Here is a 20150-nt window from a genome sequence, read left to right as displayed (position 1 = left end):
ACGTCTCACTACAGAAGAGTACGTATAAACAGATAACAACAATCATCGAGGATAACTCGACTGAATGAAGCAGACCGGAATGAGTTACATATAATAGTTTCTTTTTCCCCGACTTATACATATAGATAGAAAGACGTCCGAAAAAACAATACAAGTAGAGTAGGTCCATTGTCATGTCCATTCCCATAAGCTTTAACATTACAATACCATTTAAGAATTTCCATATAGAAAATTCTCAAGTCTTCTTCCACTGTCACTTTCCAGCAGCATATGAGGTAGGCAAACGCTTCCCCTAGACATAACACCATCGTTCCGTGCCCTAACAACAATCCCCACAACAAGATCATGCTACCCAGCAAACATAGATTCATCCCCCCTCACATGTGTCAATGAAATCGCGAAATTCATTTTTTATTTAGTTTATTGTCGTTGACATGTGTCGTAACATCTATGACCGCGTCTTCTGTGGGGGTAGAGAGGGTTTGATTGGTCAGAGCCTCGTGGCCTTCCCCCCCGATGAAGAGAAGCTGTCGTCCGACGGCGGCAGCGAGTCCCCGTCTGCAAGAGGGGGTGGCGTGTGCTGCTGCATCAACGGCATGCTGTTGAGGTCGGGCGCCAGCTCCGACACGCTCCACACCTTCACTGACTTGTCGAGGCTGCCACTATAGACGATCCACCGCTGGTCCCCGCTCCTGGTGGACTCCGGATCCGCCTCCGCTGCAAGGCATTTGACTGGCCCGTTGTGCCCCGTCAGCACGGACAGGCACATGTGGATCGACCCCTCCCGCCTCCACACGCAAATCGTCTTGTCTGCCGACCCGCTCAGCACGAGGGAACCTGCGGCCGCCAGGCACAGGATGGCGAGCTTGTGGCCCCGCAGGACCCCGCCGTGCGAGAACTGCTGCTTCTCCTTCGCCCTCTCCCAGTAGTTGACCAGCCCGTCTGAGGACCCGCAGTACACTACGGAGCACGTCTTGTTGACCGCCAGCGACGTGACGGCGCACTCCTGCTTGAGCAGTGTCTCCGTGAGCGCATGCTTCGTGGATTTTGCCAGGGTCTCGCGCTTCCACACCTTGACTGTCCCGTCGGCGGACCCACTGAAGACCAGCCCATCAGCACTGGCCACCACGGAGTTGACGGCATCGTCGTGGGCAGTGATCGACTCCAGACATTTCGAGTCGGACATTCTCCAGACCTTGATCGTCCTGTCCCAGGATGCCGAGTAGAGCAGTCCATCCTCCTCGTTCAGGCTCAGACAGGAGACTGCATCGGAGTGCTTGATCCAGAGGGCGCTTCGGCGCCTCCTCACCTCGATGTAGTTGCTAGGGTTAATGGAGCTCTTGAATATGTCCTTGAGGGTGGGGAGTGTCCCCGCACGCTTGTGGACGTTCGGGGCCCTAGGGTTCACCTTCCAAACCCGGATCTTCCCATCCTGGTGGCCGGTGAAGATCTTGCCATTGGCCACTATGATTGCCTTGACAAGGCCGCTGCTCGACTTGAAGGCCGAGAACTCCTTAAGGTTCTTCCACACGCGGATGTTCTTGCTGTCGGAGCCAGTGTAGAGGAGCTCGCCTGAGGCGGCGAGGGAGTAGATGTGGCCCTCCTCACGGACGAGGGACCCGATGAGGCTGTTCTGGGGGATGCCGCTGTTGGTGTCGTCCTCGTACCCGGTAGACCAGCACGCGGACTTGGTGAAGGGGGAAGAGGATGTCTGGTTCCAGGGTGACATCATCATCGGGGAGCCCTCCCCGCTGAGGCGGGCGTGGTCATAGAAGGCCGGGCTGGCCATCGACACGCTGCTGTGGCGGTTGGGGAAGTCATCGTCGGGCATGCCTCCTGGGACAACCGACGCGGTAATGTTGGGGTCGGAGTTGGTCGGGTTATTATTGTACTTTGGCCGTGGGATGCTGTTGTGCTCGATGAACACGGAGCCTCCTCCTCGCTCGTCTCTCATGATCTATGTCTTTCACGTCAAACGGCTCGGTCCGACGAAAATGGGAAGACTGAGAAGACTTTTCGAACCCGAGAGGCCGGGATATACTTCGAAACAAAGGTCCTTCCTAGCTGGAGATAAGGAAGAAATGAAGGGGAAGGGTTTGAGAGTGCGAAATATAGTAAAGGGCGGGAGAAGAGGAGGGAAGAAGATATAAATAGAAGGGAGAAGGGAAGGGACGGTGGAGAAGAAAGGGCCGGTGAGATTTTGACACGTGTAAGTACGAATGGCGGAGATTTCCTCGAGGGAATGGGATGCGGGGCCCGGATACTCCGCGGGCCCGACACCAACAATGACGTTGTCGGGTTAGTTTTTATCGGTTGGGTTAGCTGTTAACAATGGATGGTCGATGGCATTCTTCCCCAATTTAGATTTTTTTTTTCTCTTAAAAAGAATTTTCCGATGGGACCCCGTGACGAGCCTATTAATTGAAACCAATCGGATGGCGGTTTGCCCTGCCAACAAATTTTTTTTGCAAAATTCGGCATTGCACTACAAGTAAAATTTATTTACTAACAATACAGTTTGCCATTTGTAATAACTCGTGATTTGCTTTTTTTTTTTCAATAGGTGTGCTTCACTTGTTTGGATTCTACTGTAAGGTTTCTGGTTAGATCTTTTGCACGAGTAAGGTGCATGGAGCATGGACTCTGTCGGATATAGGAAAATGGGTCGCATACATGCAGGGGCGAAATCATGATTTTTCATCCGAGAGGACAAAAATATTACTTGATATAAATAGTATATAAATATTTTTTTTTCGGGAGGAGGGAAATACTAATTTTATATAGAAAAACTCATAAATAAACATACTTTTAGGATAAAATTTTAAAAAATTCAAAGTTCTCCTGCCAATACGTTGGCTTTGCCCCTGCATACATGTGGATTCGTCCTAACTTCTTGAAATGGGCATTTTATATCTACTAATTCTATCACATCAACAGTGAACTGAACCAATCATTAACTAAATAAACGTAAGAAGTTCAATCATCGAACGGTAAAAGTTATATATAGCTTTTTTTCGCTGAATAAAAGGTTAGGTAGGGTTATTAGTCCGCTGTTGCTGTCCCAACTAAGGGTACCTAACTGCCACGAAATATTCCTTTCGCCATAGCTCGTTGAGACTTTAGCCCAACTTGATCACCACAGCTCCACCAACACACCAGTGGATTAAGTCTAAGACCCACTTGATCAAGCATTATGGGCAGGCCACTACCATTCCATAATACATCCACATAGTAGTGAGCTCTCCGTCCTTAGTGAGGTTCAAACTCGTGATATTCAAGTGGAACGCTTGAAACTTAACCACCAGACCATCGTGCTGATAATAAAAGCTATATATAGTTAGTTTGGTTTGATCAAGTCAGAATGATAGGACCTATTTATACTTAAGTTAATTAATAATCAATGATTATTTGATGCAATGAACTGAATTCATATAATATTTTCCTTTTATCATGCGATGTAGGATCATGGCACTATGATAGCTATAGACAAACAAGCATCATAGATAATGATACGCTTTGAAATCCATTGAATCCATGTCAGCCTTTTCGATCGTCATAACCAATTAGCCTAATATTTGTGCATATATTATTAGACTATGTAAGACCACATGAAATATGTGTTTTGACTTGAAACCTGACAAGTGACAAATGGAGGGTATAGAAATAATTGGACATACGACCCAATAGAGAGAAGCCACGTTGTTATTTTGGTGTTCACTTTTCTGTTGGTGGTGGGGAAAATGTACGAACCATTCCATACCCAATATTGGAAACAACAAACTTTTGCTTTCAATGCATTTGCCTGTTGAGAATAGAAAAAAGAATGTCGTTTAGAAGAAACTAATCGTGAGCCCTTCAATCATTATAATTGGAGGAGGAAAAGTTTTTTAGATGAATCATATATAAAAAATGATGTTTATGATATATACATACACGCGTGTATCCGAACTCGTATGCAGATTGTTCTAAAATGATATATATGACTCCAATTTATATGTCTTGTTAATTATTGATTAAAATCACAATTACAGCCAATGCAGAAATTGCGAAGTATTTTCAGCCATGCTCCGGATCCTGCCGACAGGGTCCCTTCACAAACATGTTCAGTATCAAAGCGCGCATATGCCATTAGAAATGTATATAAGTCAGGCCCACGACGTTTCCCAAGCAAAGGTAATTAACGGTTCAACGGTGCTATTGCTTCCAAAACGAACCATCATGGTTATCATAGCTGTCTCAACACTTACTATCCGCAATGAACGGCAATCGAGTTGACAAAGAAGATAGAGACTAGAGATTGATGTATCATCATCAACAAGAATCAAGCACAACCCAATGTGCCTAGCTAGCTATTCCCTGAAACTCATGGCTTCGTACTAAAATACAAACTGGCCATTGGATTTTGGATGTTTTGAAGGTGCAAACATGCCAAAACAAACCGACCTTGGCAGCTGCATTGAGTTTGGAAGAATATTATATTCGTTTAGCACCTTATACGTCGCAATTTGTTTGCCCAATTCCTTGGGGCGCGAACCCCAGCCCCACAAACCAACACCACCTTTTACCACAAAAAGCAAAAAAAGAAAAACATAAAAATAATTATAAAAAGAAAAATGTAGGATACCATTGATCACGACCTATGAAAGCGCATAATAAAAAAAGACGTAGCGTAGTGACGTACGTTATCGTTTAATAACCAAAATGCTTTATGTTTGATACCTTTGTGGGACTTCTCGTATCCATTTACTAGTTATTAGAATTTATATTTCTTTATACTAGTTCATGAGCCTCTCTTATAATTGAAAAAGAACTTATGAATAATGCAGATTTATTATAGGGACACTGAAACCATCAACCTTGAAGATTCGTGAATTGGTTTTCATATGTGGGTACTTATTACGTTCATTTATATTTCAATTTTATTTTCTACCGGTCCATAAATCTCTCTCATAACCCAAAAAATAAATATATCAACCGAACTTCAATTTAGCAAAAATTTAATTTTTTCGATGTTCATTATGATATTCAAAAACCTAATAAGTCTCTGATTAATCCAATCGAGCCGAGTCGGCCTACTAAGGGTAAAGTTCTCCCAGCATTGATTTTTTTTTTCATTCACAGGACTCGAATTTGAAACATTATTTAAGAAGAACGAGCGTCGAACCACTTGTACCAATCCACATTGGTAAATCATATATTATTTTTCTTTTAAAAACGAACTGAATGTGAACATGGCATCCTCGGTGAAAACTTTTTATGATAGAAAAACATTAAATTTATGTCAGTGTCAAAATTCTACTTGAGTTTAAAATTAGCGGATACATCTAAATGCTTGATTTTCTTGTATATTTTGATTATTCTTTGTAAGTTGTATCGGATCCAGAACTTGCTTAGCCTCAACAATTAGAACATAGTACCTATTGCATTGTATCATTTACCTCTTAACCCCATGCAAGTTGTGCAATCTAATTACTCAAACTAGGTTTGGCATAAAAAGTTAATTGGTTCTCAGATTCCAACGAATATATATATAAATATAATAACCCTTCTTCATATCATCTTCTGCATATAATTAAGCAGTGAATTATGTAATTAACTTTTCATTGCACGATATAATTGAAATGATTATAGACTTTTTAAGCGGTGACGGGGTACCATGACCCCACTTTTCGGGGCCACTGGATTTCCAACAGGTGGATTTCATATACGAGATCCAAAAGCTGCAGAAAGATGGCTCATGGCGACCTCACATCACGGTACAAAATTCTCAATAATTTCATACGATATGATTTCATTGATCAGTTCAGTTTGTTTCGTGCCTTTGATAGCTAGTCATGCATCTCTCTCTACATGTGCTTGAAAGGTAAGTTGACGTTTCGTAGTGCATTTGCTTCTTCCCATTTACATCAATTGCCCGATCAAGAAAACCCCAACATGCCTCCATGGAAATGCGGTTCCCCTTATTCAGCATACACAAATTAGTCAAGTCAGTGCTGCCATGTGCACTCCCCTCAGATGAATGTGAGTGGGAGGGTGGGTTCTCAGTCAGTCAATTTCAATTCACATAATAATTCAACTTTTTAACAATGAAAGATAATAAGAAACAAAACTATTTTCTCAAGATATTTTTCTTTTGCTAGTACTTTGCACAAGTGATATAAGTAGCTACCTAGCTTAGCATAATTCAAATAATATACCATCTCGATACAGCCCGAATACGGGGAATTAATGTAGCTTTTACGATGACTTACAGCCTTCCTTTATTTCGTTAGATCAACATAAGTAATGAATTCTGAGATGATCATCCTAATTTACCCGATGACTGAGAATAATTATAGGATATGAATCTCCCTTATCATGAAAGATCATAGAACATCCAATTTCATAACATTTACATGGTAAAAGATAGTTACACAATTTTTTATTTTTTAGTTTTGCGAAGTAGGCTAATAGGAAATGACCAGAATGAGAAATAAAGAGGCATGAGAAGTATTATGTTATGAGAATTATAATCCAAAACCTTTCAAATTCATCTTGAAGACTAATGCTGTCACTGTTCTGAATTATCTCTATTTTTTCTCGAAATCTTCACACTTATGTATTATGATTATAAAATAAAATAAAAGTACTACCCGTGGGAAAAATGTCATGTCAAGTCATGGGAGGTTACTGGGGTCGATAATGTGTGGGGCCAAAGGCACGATTATGAGATTTTATTCACTTTCTAGAGTAGTGGGTATGACCAATGTCACATAGTTTCACGCTGTGCATGAAATGTTTGGTGCAATAATATGACATGAAGGGGAATATGCTTGCCCTAAATTCGAACAAAATCCAAAAGTGGTTCTATATTAACGAAAGAAAGCAAGCATTATTTAGTTCACCCAAAGAGAAAAAAAAAAAAAAGAGTTCGCATTATTTAGACCAAACCGACTGCACATGCAATACTGATTTCATAACTTTCCATTTCTGTTTTGGAAGATGTTGCGATAAATATAATCGATTCATACAAATGTAAGTATCGAACAAGTAATAAAGAGTGAGTAGAGTATCGTATCCACAAAAACTGATTTAAACTTTCACTAAATACTAAGAGCAAAACATTCGGCTTTTATTCAGACTATTGATTTTTCAGGAAAGTTGTTTGAAACTAAACTTAAGCAGAAAAAAGACAATTTATGTTTCAATGATGATGAAACACCTAAAGCATTCAAATTCCTCCGGGGCTATTCCTAATTCGATCACCTACTTCCCTTGCTATTGACCAATTGATTTTATTGTTAACCTAGGATTTTATATCTTCTCGTACTTCTTTCGATAACTACGAGAACCTATCCCCATGTATCAAATCGACGACACTCCTAAATAATCGACTAGTGATGACCCATTAAGATCGAATCCTAATTGACTACCTAAGGCGATTAATTATTCTTAATCCTCTTACAAATTAATCTCGTTTTCCAACTTGAATTAATCTTAGGTTATCATATCCCGTGCCTAAACTTAGAATCTATTTCCCAAGTTCATCTAAGTTGCTAGAACAATCTAATTGTTGATCAGGCAATCATAAGTATTAAGAACAGAATATGATAAACATGATCACACTACAACAAAAAGGGCTTAGGGCGATTTTTGGGGGTGACCCATAGATAAACATCGCTAAAAGTTTGACATGGTGAGGTCTGGTACGACCTATAAGTAAATGTCGCCTAAAACATGCTTTAGAAGACCCATGATAAACGTTGGCCACAATAGTCGTGAAAAGATAGGCCTGGAGCAACCCATAGTTAAACGCTAGTTAAAACACACTTTAAACGACCTATAGCATAACGTTAGCCCCAATAATCGTGAAAAGATCAGCCTACGCTGACATTTTTGGAAACGTCGCAATAGGTTGATACCCATGACGACCTATTCGAAACATCGCCCTTTCGAACCACATGACGACGTTTCTGTAGGTCATCAAAAGGCAATTATTTCAAATTTTTTGTCGACCCTACTGTTAACAACATGTCAGCTTGTTGATAGACGATAATTTATTATATGTCGAGCTGGAACTGGATGTGAAGGAATCTAGTTTATTTAAGCATATGATTGATAGATTAATGAGATTGTCCATAAGTACCGTCTTTCATTTTCTGCCACTTTGAAAACTCATTGGATGAACGTTGGGTCAGTCATCCAAGGTTGACCAAGCCATTTATGACTGCCTCAATAGATTTTATTGCTTTCACGGTTGAGAACTCTGCACTTAATGGGAAGATTTATTGTTCGTATCGTCAATGCAACTACGTGTCTATACATCCACCAGATATTGCATATAATCATATTCTTGACCACTACCTTTTACAAGATTACAAGCATTGGATTTTCCATGGAGAATCAATTGAAAGACCATTAATTCAAACAAGGCATCATTCAAGAAGTTCACCAATGGCTCAAGCAATTGTAGATGATCAATTGCATGTACGAGAACTCATTACGAACGCCCTTGGAATGAATAATAATACAGAGCTTCAACTCGAACTATGAGCACCACACATAGTACGTGACTGGTTCTTCTCATTCCCTACAACTTGGTATCATGGGTTTGCATCAAAACGTCGTTTATCACATTATCAAAATATAATTACCCCTAGTGAGATATTAGGGTCGGGTAACAATTAACATGTACTTACACCTATTGATTGAGGGGTGAAATAGTTAAGGGTTGGCGTTGAAGTTTTTGATGTAATATCTACTTTTGGTGCTTTGATTATAATGATTTCCGCTTCCATACCATGAGCTGGATAGGTCTCATAAAGCTCAAAATCGTGTAATGGTTCTTGCCGATGGAAAACTATATTATGGATGTCATGTAAATATGATTGATTTGGCTATTACGGTTATTTTTGGGTAACCATATTTATATGATTGGGTTGATATTAATTTCTCGAGAGGTTTGTATACAAATCTAGCGAGATTTGCGCAAATAAGTTCGATTTGGACTATTACGATGATTTTTGGGTAATCATATTTAGATGTGATTTAGGGCACATTAACTCCTCGGGAGTTTGGATACAAATCTTACAAGATTTGATATATGTATATCAATATATTAGAAGCTTGTTTAGAAAAGATATGCAATGGTAACTTATGTTTTTTTTTTTATTGGAGCGCCAATACTTGACTATGCTTTCATGTATAACTTTATCTATGTATGTTATAGATTAAACTCAAATTCATTGGTTGTACTGTTAGTAGTAGACATTGGTACGATGAAATCATATATATAGTAAACATGTAAAGCCTAACAATGGTTGGGGAAGTAGTTGCCATTGGATGAAAGGGATTCATCTCACCAACTTGCATGTTTATAAGCTTGTTACCATCTAGTTGATAATGTGCAAATTGATCAAAATTTTCAACAGTCACCAATCTGGCAACTTGTTGGCAGCTTGTTAAAAAGTCTAGGGTGACCCACATAAGCGTCGCCCATAATCTTGATTTTTTTAAAAATTAAAACGCCACACGGAAAAGTTTCTGCCCACCGCCTAGCCAAAGTTTCAAAAATCAAATTAATTTTTCTTTCCTTTATTATTTCTTTGAAGGACTTTGTCTCTCACCTTCTACAAGGGAAAAAACCTATCATCTTTCTATCGAAAATAAACTTCCCATCTTCTTCCTTTTTTTCCCCAAGTTTGTGACCTATCATCTTCTTCCTTCGAAAAATCCGCCACCTCTAATAAAAGAACCCTAGAGCTTCTCTCCTTCATTCCTCAAGTCACTGCCATCTTCGATCCCTTCATCTCAACAATTAACAGTGCCACTGCCAACGGTCTCTACCTCAAGCACAATAGGTCAGCCTCGTGCACAATCATCCGACATCGTCTCCGACAAGCTCAACCTAAGCCTTCTTCAGCGCAAGTGACCACATCTACAGTGCACCGAAGCCCCTGCCCTTCGTCGAGCACGCTGACCAAGACTATGCCGTTAGCCCCAACATCGTTGCCCTTCTCTCATTCCTTAGTTTGTTTCTGAGCTCCACTCCTCCTTCAGAGTTGCCTAGAGCTTCGACGATCCTCCGATGAGTCCACCCTTGAGCCCTATGCCTCAATTTCGAGCTAAGTCCCTTCCCATTCTCAGTTCCTCTCTTTCTCACTTTGTCGATCTCTGCCATCATCTCTGTCTCGCAGCTTCGGAGCCCTGACCATTGTAGCTGCAGCTCATGACCCTAACTACTCCATCCTATCCTATAGCTCTGCCAGCTAAACTCGTCTATGATGTATGTTATCATCTCCCCCAATAGACCTAGGCTCAGCCCCTTTCTAAACTCCTTTCAAATAGTGGCTCAGTTAGGGATAAGACGAGGCTAGGTGAGATTATTGGCCTCAAGCTTGAGTTTCCATGGGTGGATTGAATTACTTTTTTTTTTAATCAATTGTTGATATGATGAAACAAGAGAATCTCTATGTCTCCCAAGGAGGAGAACGAGGATGGAGCCGAATAGTGAGCTTTATAACAACAACTCCGTGAGGAGGCAAAGGCTCAAGTAAAAAGGAAAGAAGAGTATAGAGTCGAACAACGAGCTCTACAAGAAAAACTCTGAAGGAGATGGAGGCTGCGACTCGATAGAAGGCTCAAGAAGCGATGTTGCTCAAGATTATCGACTAAGTAAAAGGTCGTATTGTATGAGTATGACAAATTTTCAGTTGTTGGGATTGTTATTGGTAATATTTTCGTTGTTGTTAAACTTGTGACGTTGGTCTAATTTGATTGGGAATTGTAACATTAGGTTTGATAATTATGGTGCAATAATAATTTTCGACATAATTATGTTATGTAATTCTTGAGTTTACATGCATATTTGTTGTAATTGTTTGGATTTGATTAAAATAAATTTCATAACAGTATGCCAATGACAAACTCGTATGCCAATGACAAACTCACAGCTTATTGACAGACAAAAAAACAACCGTTACCAGTCTCTGTCAACAAGCTGACAACTTGTGATATCTTGGAGAAGCCTCTATCTTGATCCTCAAACTCTTCAAAATTCCATGTTTGTCCCCAAAGCACCGACCATAAAATCAATAGCAAGTAATTCGAAGAAAAACATTGTAAACTAACTAAAATGAACAAAAAGAACACAAATCTAATAAAATCAAACTAACTCTAAAATTAATAAAATTAACCTAAGGCACGACCTACTCGAAGTTCTAGCATACAATTATCGCTCAAAATAAGATCATTTAAGTCATTTTTTACCGAGTTATCAGAAGACTTCGTAAAAAATAAGGAAAACTAACTGACCTAAATTAAAATATATAAGATCTAGGATCCACCACCATGCCTCAAGTTCCTAGTTGGGGATATATATAGTGCTTCTAGTTCAAATTCTGATACATCCATATTACATACTTCATCAAATAAATGTTGGCATTAATTGCGAAAAGCTAGACCGTTGTTTCAAAGAGTTCGACCATCGAGACAAGATGATCCCTCAGGCAAATCTCGAGAGCATTTACCCCTTGATCCGTCATCTGTTGTGTGCATCCCTAACCCGAAGATTATTATAAATATCTCGATCATCAGTTGGATGTTCGAAAAGCAGTTCACTAGTAAAGATTGTGCCAATGGACCCATGCCCCTGAAGGCCACCACGTTGCTAGTGCAAAATCATGGGACTAAAGTAGCTCTAGGGCTTGTAATTCTTTGACACCTGGGGTTGTGTTACAAGCATGGGACAACCTCAAAGGCCAGTGGGTGAAGGCCACGTGTCCAATTGTAGCCCTTGGTGACTCCCCTCAACTGCTTCTGTAGCGTAACGAACGCCGAAATTGCCAATCATGGGGAAAAGATCGAGTCTCGTAGGGCTTCATTCCTTTACACTAGGAGGGCCCTCGAAATGGAAAAAGGCCCTCACGCATTAAAACCTTTCTCCATCAACGATCTTTCCCTAAGCAATGTAAACCTCACCACGGGTCGTAAATTTGTAAAAAATTGCGACATGTATCACAATAGGGAATTATCCTTTCTTTAATACCTGCGAGTCGAATCAACACTCCACAACCAAAAGTATAAGGTTGGATTTGGTTTTAAAATTGGGTAGAGCTGAATTTTGGTTTTAATTGGTTTTTAATGATTGTGTTGTTGAATTATAAGAAAAGGTATGAAAAAACAATAAATAATTGAGAAAATTTAATATTAAAAATTGAATTGAATGATTAAAAAAATTAAAAAAAGAAAAAAATAATAATAATTGTGTTGTTAAATTGAATATAAGTGGAGTAAAGTTAAAATTTTTTTAAAAAACCAAACAGGCCCTCATCTGATCTAAAATAACGAGTCGCATCTATCATATCTATTATATAAATGTCAATTGAAAGCATTTGAGAAGGCATGGCATAGATTACTATTCTTTGTGATAATTTGTGACTTTCTTTTTTTATTTTATTTTACAATTTACCTGATCTTAATTAATAAAAAAAGAAAACATAAATTTCATATTTAAGTATTTTTTCTTATTAAATTTTCAGATAATTTGCGATATAAAATAGCAAAAAATATATACATTACTTCACTATGAAGTAAATATTTTCTTAGTTAGGAAGTAAGTTTTACTATAGCATTAGTGTTCAATCATGTACGTTGCACATGTTTGTGTTCATCTACTTATATTTTTTACGAATAATAAATATCATAGTTTAAGATATTAATCTACATATTAGTATTATTATTATTATTATTGAAAATAAAAATTCTTAATGTACATAATTTTTTTTCCTTTTTTTATTTTCCAATGTATTCAAATCGAAAGCTGACAATTTATTTTTTGTTTCTTTGTTATTAGTCCAAAAAATTCCCATTCCCATTTTTCATTTCTTAATTGATAGCACTTTGTTATTTAATGATTAATTACTTACTATTTACTTTTTGTATTTAATCAGAAATTATTTTCCATTTATTTTCAAATTTATTCAATTTCGAAGGACTTTTATTTCTTTTTATAAAGACTTGTTTTAACTACTTACTATTTCCTTTTATTCGATTAGATTTTATACTTTTTTCGTTTCTTTATTACTTACTATTTCCTTTTTTAGTTGAGTTTTCAATTGTAAGGTGGGCATTTATTGTTTATTTTTTCTAATCGATCATAAAACTTTTTTCCTTTTCCATTTTCCAATTTATTCAAATCAGAAGGTGACAATTTATTCTTTGTTTCTTTTACTCTTTTTTTTATAAAGTTTTGTCCATAGTTTGTCTTTCTTATATAATAACACTTTCTTATTTAATGATTATTACTTACTATTTATTTTTTCTATTTGACCGGAAATTATTTTCCTTTTATTTTCAAATTTGTTCAATTTGGAAGGGGAGCATTTATTTTCTTCGTTTCTTTTCTTTTTTTATAAGGCAACCAATTATTGTTTCCCCTGAAAAAGTAAAACATACTTATAAAATTCTTTTATTACATTTAATGAAATGGACAGTTTGAAATTGGTTGATTTTCTTTCTTAATTAATAACACTTTAACATTTTATGATTAAATACTTTGTTTTTACTATTTGTAATAGATCGGAAATTATTTTTCTTTTATTTTCAAATTTGTTCAATTTGGAAGGCGAACATTTATTATTTTTCATTTCATTATTTTCTATAAGATAGTCATTTATTTATTTCCATTGAAAAAAGGTATATTGAAATTGGTTTGTCAATTAAAGCTTAATTACTTACTATGTACCTTTATTTTCAAATTTATTCAATTTGAAAGGACTTTTATTTCGTTTAAGGACTTTTATTTTAATTACTTACTATTTCCTTTTATAAGGTCTTTTATTTTAATTACTTGTAATTTCCTTTTAATCGACCAAACTTACTATTTTATAAGGCAGTCAATTATTTTCCTCTTATTTCGAAAGCTATTCAAATTGTAGTTAGTAAGAAAGGTACATTTTATATGCACCCATTTTACTGCATTTATTATACACTAATTTTATACACCCGAGTTAAAGTAAGAGAGCTACGTTTCTTAAAACTCATGTTAATTACAATTAATTTCTTTTATAGCATTTATTGTGCGCTCATTTTTATTCTATTTGTTAAGCACCCATTTTATAAGCCCAATTGAATTTTAGTATTATATAGATGCAGCAAGTAGAGAGGTCCAATTTGAATTCTAAAACTAATGAGACATAGGTGAAAATTTGTTTCAATGAAATTCAATAACGTATGTAGGTGGAAAAGCACTAAAATAGGAAACACGGATAGCAAAATGAGTCAATAACGGCTAGAATGGCATTAAGAAAATAGAAAACAAGGATTGAGACCAAGTCTCGTCAAATTTCCGAAGCATATCCATCATGCAAATCTAATTTGCAAGTACCCACGCCCTTTAACTTTCACTTTGGAGTTATTTCCGACATAGATCTACGCTTGATCTTGGATTTATTTGACGATACCCTACCAATGCCTCATAGTCTTTGACTACATGCTAGATTGCTCTGACTCTATAGTCCACTCTAGACGAGATCCAAATTGCATAAAGCAACTAGAAACATACACATGATATAGCTCACGTATTTGCAAGAGCATCTTTTACTCGGTTTTCTAAGAATTTGATTCTAAATTAATATAGAATAATTATACTCTATTATATTATGTAATATTACATTTATTTCTATACAATATTATTTAATATATGATTGTTGATGCGCACTCATAAGTAAATTGGCTTAACTTGCCGTATGCAAAGCATTTAATTTTGGCCTTTCCAATCTAACCATTGTGCGCAACTCTCTTGTCCGGATTAGGCGCTCCATCCTTGTAAGCAATAACAATAGTATCATGGTACTCGAAAGAACACATGATGTTGTCAAACATAGGGCTGAACAAAATTTTGCGCAGATTGTTGTTTGTCCTCCAAGTCGAGTATGTCTCACTGTCCTGCCTACGTTGGTCGGTGGTACCATACTAATAAGGTTTAGTCATAGTTTGGTAGAGGATTTTTAGAATCAGGAATTCCACCAGGACATACTGATTTTACGGTGCCAAATTACCGGGCATCATAGTTTGTTTCTCTTCATTGTGGAAGATGCCGAATTCAAGGAATTTAGAGCGTATCCGAATTTGAGTTATTTATCGAGCCTCAGTATGGCCATAAGGACGATCCTTGGAAGCTTCATGGCCCAATTTCAAGTAACTCAATTATGGGCTATGCCTTGTAATTCAGCCCAATATATATTCCAACCAAATTATTAAACTGACAATTATGATTAGAGTAAGTGCCATGAGAGATCAAAAGGCCTAAAAAAGAAAGCTTATCCTGTAGATCGGACTAAAGATAATGTTAAATACGGGAATCGCCATAAGAATCTGATTCTGATTGTCTCGAGATTGTTCTCTTTTCAAAAAACATGATAAACGAGTTTAGAGCCTCTCATCGGCCGATAACCCCTCGAGTGGTATCAAATTATTAAATCGTGGTCGGGATTGAACTGTAGCTTATAGCTAGACTTCCTGGCGGATACATTAAGATTAGATGAGGATAGTATAAACTTCATATGATCATCATGCTTAAGAAAAACAGAACTTTATGTAATTACGACGCATGCTACGAGAAGTAAAATGCGCTATTAGTTGACAGACCTTAACAGCATTATCGGGTTTTTTTCTGAAAACTTGTTAAAAACACTTTATCATCAGCGCAAATGAATTTTTAAACGTGATGATATAGTATCAATCGATGGACCGAGAATTCAGAATAAAAAACAATCTAAGTGCAGAGTGATTGGCTCAAATCGAATATTAGTTAAAACACTCTTGATCTCACTGCACGGTTTCCCAAGGCAGGCAGCCCTTCAGATCCCCCGCCGACCCCCACCGACCAGCCCCCTGTTTCTGTCGTCCATAAGAATATGTCCAAACCAGCAAATTAAAGCCCATGTCCTTCTTCCTATGTGTATAAATAAATCAACACTGCAACCCTCATCCACTTCACTCTCAATCATATCTTTCTCATCATCCGTAAATGTCTTCGACGGTCTCCAGAGACCAAACTGGTCCCTGTAAGGGACAGAGCATTACCATCCACGACGCCGATGCTAATTCTGATCGCGTCGACGACTTAGGTCGAGAAGAAGAGGAGGATGTCCCCGAGAACTTACTCGTCTCGACCCACGTGTATATCAAGCCCGTCCACTCGTCTGAGCAGCTCGACCGGGAAGTGGTCCTGCGGCGGTTCCGGCAGAGGAAGCGCGCCAACCGTGTCCGGTCCGCTCTCGCGAGATTGTTCGTGTCACCTTTCAGGGAGAAGGCTGATGGCAAGGCCGTCAAGCCTGACCAGCCGAAGAGATGGGTCGATGATGCTTTTGCTGCGCCCTGAGTCGTAGTTAACTACCTAGTAAGTTGGTTGGTGCACCGGACTACAAAAGGGAATAAATTAGCTAGTTGTACCTGTGATTTACATTCCCCTGTCAAACTCTGATGTACGTACCGAAACATTACACAGGTGATTCTGTATATATGTGTATGCGGGCTTTTCGATTATCAAAGAACTCGATCACAATAGCTATATTCATGATCGGATTGCATTGTATGTCTATGGCCCATTAACGGATGTATGGCTCGGGATGGAAATGAAATATTTTCTTCAACCGTCCTCCGAAGTTGTGCAACGAAATGATAAGGTAAATAAAAAGTCATGGTTTCGTGTCTCAGCGGCTGGTAAGGGAGCAACCCTTACCAGCCGATAACTGGCTGCCTGGCACGGACGTTGTGTCGGGTCCCGGCCCCAAGCTGGAAGATTGGTTAGCCCATTGTTGTTTGGTGGTTCCCCACTGTAAATTTACGAGCTTGAGAGGGGTGGGACTTAGCATTGATACAATGCGAATGCGAAACACTGAGCATCAATTTTGTGGTTATTGAAAAAGTAGCCTCCTAGGCCCTCTCGTAAACGGCACTGTGGGTTGGGCTGAAGTTGGGCCTATTGGTTGTCAACTTGGCCCAGAAAGTAGTTCCCAAAAATTAACAAATATGGATAGCCAGTAACGTAAAAATGGGGTGGGGGGAGAACTTGTGCGTAGTTTCATATGCACAAAAAATTCTATGATACATACACTTGAAAATTTTCCAGTAATTTACTTAATAACACATGTAAATTATGTAAAAAGCAAGTAAATTATTTGAGGTGAAGTTATTTACTTGAAAAAAGTACAAGTATTCTATTTGACTAATTCAGTTGATCCAAGTCTACAAATTAAGGAGCAAAACTATCTCAACGTGAATTTTTTCATCATAAATATATTTTCAGTCCTATGATTGTAGGCCAACCACGTATGCACTTGTTTTTGTTTTATATAATTATGTTTTAAGGAAATTACCTATAATTAATTTTCATTTTTCACGTTCAACTATAATTTGAAAAATATATAAAATTCAATATTTTTTATTTTTTAAATGAATTTTTTTTGCCACATTTCGTTATTGATAAGGTACGAGTATTTGAATACAACTTTTTCGACTAAATTCTTCTTTTTCTTTAACTCCGAGTTAATATATATAAGTCGAGCATCACATTTCTTTCCTCAATAAATATTCAAAATCCATAGATGTAACTTATATTTTTTAAGATCCATAATTGAATCGCTTCTTGAAATTTCACAGTGCGAGTACTATAGAAAGTTTTGACAGGAAGGGACTAGGGGAGCAATTTCAATTTCAGGCATCGCATTCGCATGCATAAAATGGAAGAAATACATTACAAAAAAAAAATTAAAGAAATGCTTTTGAAGGAGTCCTTAATAATAATTTGATAAAACTAAATTTCTAAACTTTTTTATTAGGAAATTACAAACCAAAGAACCAGATTTTACGTGGAAAATTGGTATATAAAATCCCGAAAAATTTGGGATTCCAAATCTAATTGAAATATATTTCGTAACGAAAAAAAAAATTGAAACATATTACGCGTTATTTATTCTTATATAAATCGGGAATTTTAATGTATCAATATACATTGCCGTTTCTAATAAGATTTTCAGACCGGAGACCATATTATATATTCGAAGAATGGGTGTATCGCAGCCGCAAATAATTGATCATTGTGACTTTCGTGGTGAGTGGTGACCATCGAAGAATGGCGGCAGCCACCGAAGTGAATGAGTCGGTCCGGAACCAAACCGACTTCGCGCTACGCCTGACAAGCAAGTGCTGTTGAATGAGATGGCAAGCTTTAATGCCATTTTTTTTTTATAGATAATAAAGGGTTGCAGAAGACTAATCCTTGAAGTTGATTCAACTGTTGTTCGAGGACTCATAATGGGTTCGGATCCTAGTGCCCCTACATTCCATTTATTACTAGCAGACATCAGAAATTAGCTGGGATATCTTGGTAGAGCATATCGAGAAAGCAATTTGTTCCCAATGGCTTGTCCGAAGAGCTATCCGTATGTTTTGGAATTGCATACTCTTACGACAGTTCCCAATGGTCTAGACCCTCTACTGTTAGGCGATATTTCTGGGGTTGCCATACCCTGTTATTGTATTAGCTAATTCATTTTATTGGGCTTTAACCCCTTTTTCTTACCAAACAAAAAACGAAGAAAGAATTCATTTATGAGTGAAGAACAAAGTACAAAGCATCTGATCAAAATTGTGCTAAAAGAGAAAAAGAACAAAGAACCAAAAAGAAAGGGACCGAAGTGCTGCTGAGCATGGTGGCTGCCGGGACGGGGAGCCCCGAGAGGGAGCGGGGCTGCTCCTTCCTCAAGGCAAGGTCGGCTGCTGACCTCCTCTCATTCGCCTTTGAGGTCGTCGCACCCTTCTTTGTCAACCACCCCACTTCGGTCGAGGCCCTGAAGCTTACTTCCGCAAACGGGGTTTGGATCAACCAGTCCCTCTCTTTCAAGCCTGCTTTCAAGGCCGTGCAGTGTTGGATGGGGCATACACAAGGCCGCTGCCAACAGTCTTTTCAGAACCAAGGTCAGTTTTTCTCCATAGCCAGTTCTTTCGTGACGCCCACGAACTTACTGCTAGTTAGTGTATGTTTCATCGAGACGGTATAACGACATTGCATATGTTTACAACTGTGACAATCGGATTCGTCGCTACAACATCTTAGTAAGCATGGTGAAATATCCGTAACAGAGCATGTGCTCCGAGTATATCCGCATGGCACACCAGCTTCACCATGTACCAAACAATGTGTTTACATTTATCAGCCTTTAGTCTTTGGCAAACATACATCTTCCCATTCACTTTGGCTGCCCCCCCTTTTGAGCTTGCTCAGATCCTCTCCACAAAAACTATCTAACATTTCTGATGGACTAGCTTTATCACACCCTTTTAGGAAGAATGAAGCTTGAGCACCAAGAAGTGACCATACTAAAAATAACAGACATATTGAGTTGAACTCTTCCAGCATACGATAGGTCTTAGTAGTCCAACTCTTTTATCTTTTTCACAATCCTCTCAGCAAGCGCATTACAATCCCTAGATGTGAGTTTACTTGTGATTAATGGAAGCCCAAGGTACCTCACCGGCAAGGTTCCCGTCTTAAAACCAGTGACCCTCAATAAAGCATCCTGATCACTAGCTCGTATTCCACCACAGAAAAGTTCTGATTTCTCTGGGTTCAACCTCAGACCAAAAAGCTTATAAGACTCATGTAAAACATGCAGCACAGCCAAAAGAGAACTCTCTGTCCCTTTCAAGAATATAAACAAGTCATCCGCAAAGGATAGGTGTGTGAGACCTACTGACTTACATCTTGGGTTATAACCAAACAAGCCTCTAGAAGCTACTCCATTGAGAAGCTGAGTCAACACCTCCATGGCAATCACACACAAATAAGGTGAAAGTGGATCACCTTGCCTAACTCCTCGCTTGCCAAGGAAAAAACCTGTTGAGTAAGAGCACCATTAGCAATCGAGAAATACGGGGAAGTGATACATGCGCTAATCCAGTTGACAAATCTCCCAGGAAATCCGATAGTTTCAAGAGTACAAAGAATAAACCGCCAGCCCAGTGAAATAAAAGCCTTCACCGAATCAACTTTCAAAGCACGTCTTGAGTAAGTGAGGACTATGGTAGTTCCTCACCAAATCATAAGCTAGTAAGATTATTTTGATATTTAGATAGAGTTATGGAGCAATTTTGGGGGAAAAAGAAAA

The 20150-nt window shown here is 38.4% G+C and overlaps 1 protein-coding gene across 1 annotated transcript; it reads right to left on the bottom strand.

Annotated features, from left to right (window-relative positions):
- Window positions 1–72: 72 nt before the first annotated feature.
- On the bottom strand, window positions 73–2131 carry LOC116213653 (protein JINGUBANG-like). The gene has a single exon (XM_031548674.1). The coding sequence runs from the start codon at window positions 1952–1954 to the stop codon at window positions 491–493; it is 1464 nt and encodes a 487-aa protein (XP_031404534.1). The 5' UTR covers window positions 1955–2131; the 3' UTR covers window positions 73–490.
- Window positions 2132–20150: the final 18019 nt, after the last annotated feature.

The sequence above is a fragment of the Punica granatum genome, chromosome 7 (assembly GCF_007655135.1).
Source record: "Punica granatum isolate Tunisia-2019 chromosome 7, ASM765513v2, whole genome shotgun sequence".
NCBI classification, from domain to species: domain Eukaryota; kingdom Viridiplantae; phylum Streptophyta; class Magnoliopsida; order Myrtales; family Lythraceae; genus Punica; species Punica granatum.
The sequence above is the reverse complement of the archived record's forward strand: the minus strand, read 5'-3'. Positions and strand labels throughout refer to the sequence as shown.

Coding starts and splice junctions, on each gene's coding strand:
- LOC116213653 (XM_031548674.1), bottom strand. CDS start 1,954: ATGAGAGACGAGCGAGGAGGAGGCTCCGTGTTCATCGAGCACAACAGC.